We start from the raw sequence: 3,806 nt of genomic DNA on the forward strand, positions 1-3,806 counted from the left end.
GTGGGGGGGGGGGGCATACTGGGCCCAGCCTGGCCCAACCCTGAAGCAGCAGTAGGCAGGGGGTTGCTGGGCCCAACCCCACAATGGTGGGGGGGAGCTAGCCCACCCTCCAAAATGGCAGTGGGAGAGCGCCGGGCCCAGCCTGGCCCAGTCCTGCAATGACGGCATGGGGGGTGCAGGTCCAGCCCCATGGCAGAGGAGAAGAATATGGGGAGCAGGCCCAGCCCCGAAGGTTGGGGGAGGGGGGCAGACACAGGCCTCTGTCCCCACCCACATCCCCCCCAGTCACTCTTGACAGGCAGTTGGCTAGTTATTACATATTTGCCAAAACTTTCTGCAGAATTCTGAGACTCTTGCTCTTATTATAACCTTTTAAAATTATTGCATGCTGTTTTGCCATTGAGGTGTATCTCTGACTACATGGTTTAACTAAAATGTATTGTGTTTCTAAAGGTATAAATATAGATCTTTACTTTAAGAACTGCATTGAAATAATCGTCATGTTCATCTTCTTATCAGTATCCCCATAGGTATTGTGATACAATAGAAAAATGCAAAAGTATCCCAGATGTCTTCCACAACAAAATACCTCAAAGTTCACAAATCTACCAGGTCAGCATGTTTTTGCATATACCAAATAAATTCTTGATGTAGTACAACAAGTGTACTTTCTTGTCAGGAAGAGTTATGACAGCTTTATAAACATAAAACACTCTTTTCCATTTAGCATTTAACTATACCAAGTAGATGTTGCTTAAATAAGCCTGTGTCCATTTAAAGGTCTTGGGCTGCAATGAGAGGATAACAATGTGATTTTTTTTTTTTCTTAATAAGCAGGCTGTAGACCCAGAGCAGCTCTCTCAGGATCCAGTAGGGCGACCCCTAATGCATCTGGCTGGTATTAAACATGCCACTGGTGAAGCTATTTACTGTGATGACATTCGTGCTGTAGAGGAAGAGCTCTTTTTAGCTGTAGTAACCAGTTCAAGACCCCATGCAAAGATCATGTAAGTACATAAACAAGAGAGTATTTGCTATGTAAAAGGTTAAATCCTGAAGTCCTTGTGTAGGCAATACAATTCCTATTAGTTTCAGTGGAAATTTTACTTTTATAGGGCCTAGAGGAATACATCTGAAGTCACTTGGGGAACCAATTTTTTGTGGAAAGTAGATATCATGCATACTTTTTTTTATTTGGGGTTGATGGGAGCAATTTTTTCATGAGTATTTTTCCACAATATATTTGAGTAAGATGTGATATAATTTGAAAAAAAAAGTTTCATGGAAGCTGCAGAATTGTTTATGCTGGTCTCTTATCTATGCCCAAACCTCTGTGAAATCATTAGTCAATGTTTTTTTCCCCAAGATCAATTGATCTATCTGATGCCCTCAAACTACCAGGAGTGATTGATGTGATAACAGTGCAAGATATTCCAGGAACAAATGAATTCTGTTGCATTAATGAACCAGAGAGTCTGTTTGCAAACCATAAGGTATTTGTATTCATTTCTTAGTCAACTTTGGCTTAATTTAGCTTTTTGTGAGAGAGAAGCTTTTCTCAGTGTCTAAAAGTCTACAGTTTTTTGATAAGTGTAAACAGATATTAAGCAGTTTATATATTGCACATATCTGAAAACTCTTTCAATCAATAAATAAATATATACCAGGAATTAAAGAATGAATATTCCTGTATAATGTGTATTCTGCAGTTGCAAACTATTGCAACACTGCTTCAGATGCATTCAAAAGTAGGATAGACTACAATATTTGTTTTTTCTTTGTCTGAACTGATTTTTAAGAAAAGCGAAATGTTGCATCAGTTATTATTTAATATATGATTAATTGATTAGATTTAAAGTTTCTGGCTTTTTTTCTTCTAAATCTTCCTCTGAGATGGGGGGAAAAAAAAAGATCTGTTATGAAAATCAAATCCAAAAGAAAGAGAACACAAGTAAACTTAATAGAATTTTGTGTTTTTGCTACTTGTGAAAGATGCCAGGCTTTTAAGTTCTGTACTGGCTGGCAGAACTTAGCAGATCCAGCCTTTCACATCCGGATGAACAGAGGGACGCAGATCCCTAATTATATATACCTGATCAACTAATTATAAGAACAAAGAATGCAAAAAAATAGAAATTAATGTGCAGGTCACAGGTAAAAGCATGGGATCCAGAGGGACTGTCCCACCTGCTCCAAAAAGGAGCCCCTGGAGTAAGCAACAGCTTCCCAGAGGAACTTTGCCTGAATGTATGGCTTAGACAAAGAAACTAGAGTCATAAAGAGTCTCCAGTCCTCCTTCTGACTGCTGCGCAACTGGAAAAAGTTCTCAAGGAAGCCTTGCACCTTTGTGGAGCCAGATGGAGAGTGGTTACATGCAAGCAGACCTGGACAGGATAGACAAGTGGGCAGAAAACAACAGAATGCAGTTCAACAAGGAGAAATGCAAAGTGCTGCACCTAGGGAGGAAAAATGTCCAGCACACCTACAGCCTAGGGAATGACCTGCTGGGTGGCACGGAAGTGGAAAGGGATCTTGGAGTCCTAGTGGACTCCAAGAAGAACATGAGTCGGCAGTGTGACGAAGCCATCAGAAAAGCCAATGGCACTTTATCGTGCATCAGCAGATGCATGACGAATAGGTCCAAGTAGGTGATACTTCCCCTCTATCGGGCGCTGGTCAGACCGCAGTTGGAGTACTGCGTGCAATTCTGGGCGCCGCAATTCAAGAGGGATGCGGATAACCTGGAGAGGGTCCAGAGAAGGGCCACTCGTATGGTTAAGGGCCTGCAGACCAAGCCCTACGAGGAGAGACTAGAGAAACTGGACCTTTTCAGCCTCCGCAAGAGAAGGTTGAGAGGCGACCTTGTGGCTGCCTATAAGTTCATCACGGGGGCACAGAAGGGAATTGGTGAGGTTTTATCACCAAGGCGCCCCTGGGGGTTACAAGAAATAATGGGCACAAGCTAGCAGAGAGCAGATTTAGATTGGACATTAGGAAGAACTTCTTCACAGTTCGAGTGGCCAAGGTCTGGAACGGGCTCCCAAGGGAGGTTGTACTCTCCCTTACCCTGGGGGTCTTCAAGAGGAGGTTAGATAAGCATCTAGCTGGGGTCATCTAGACCCAGCACTCTTCCCTGCCTATGCAGGGGGCCGGACTCAATGATCTATTGAGGTCCCTTCCAACCCTAACATCTATGAATCTATGAATCAGCTGGGGTCATCTAAACCCAGCACTCTTTCCTGCATATGCAGGGGGTTAGACTCGATGATCTATTGAGGTCCCTTCTGACCCTAACATCTATGAATCTATGAAGTGTAGTCAGAAACCCAATAAGTTTCTGGCGGGATCAGAATGGGTACTGCAACTTGACACACTGTAAACAGGTAGGAAAACTGTTAGACAAGTTTCTGGGCATAAGGTGCCCTTTAATAAAAAATATTACCAAACTTTGCTTCTTAGTTATTCCCTGAATCATCAAAGCTACAATGGCACTACAACCCTACTAAGTAGGCGAGCACCCACATTTCTTCACCAGAGAAAGGGCGGATATCAGAGCATCAGAAATTGTCAGCCATTCACTCACGCTTGCCGTTCCATGTGCTAATTGATGTTACTGGTGGGCAGATGAACTAACTTGTAGTACAGATTTGCCCATCAAGGATCCTGTTGACTTCAGATGATGACAGTCAGGCCTGACACTTGATGTTGGAGCAAGGAAGTACACAATGTGCAGCATGAAAGAGGAAGATGAAGCATAAAGATGCTCCTTACACATGGTTTAAATGCAGTCTGAATGTTGCATTCCT

At 42.8% G+C, this 3,806-nt stretch overlaps 1 protein-coding gene across 1 annotated transcript in view; it reads left to right on the top strand.

Annotated features, from left to right (window-relative positions):
* The window catches only part of LOC102376558 (aldehyde oxidase-like), a 93,280-nt gene that overhangs the window by 67,974 nt on the left and 21,500 nt on the right, over window positions 1-3,806 (top strand). The window contains exons 17-19 of the mRNA XM_025211249.1: window positions 520-612; window positions 838-1,007; window positions 1,367-1,493. Coding sequence (XP_025067034.1) covers window positions 520-612; window positions 838-1,007; window positions 1,367-1,493 — 390 coding nt within the window. The remainder of the gene's footprint in view (window positions 1-519; window positions 613-837; window positions 1,008-1,366; window positions 1,494-3,806) is intronic.

This window comes from Alligator sinensis, unplaced genomic scaffold (genome assembly GCF_000455745.1).
Source record: "Alligator sinensis unplaced genomic scaffold, ASM45574v1 scaffold258_2, whole genome shotgun sequence".
Classification (NCBI taxonomy): Eukaryota; Metazoa; Chordata; order Crocodylia; family Alligatoridae; genus Alligator; species Alligator sinensis.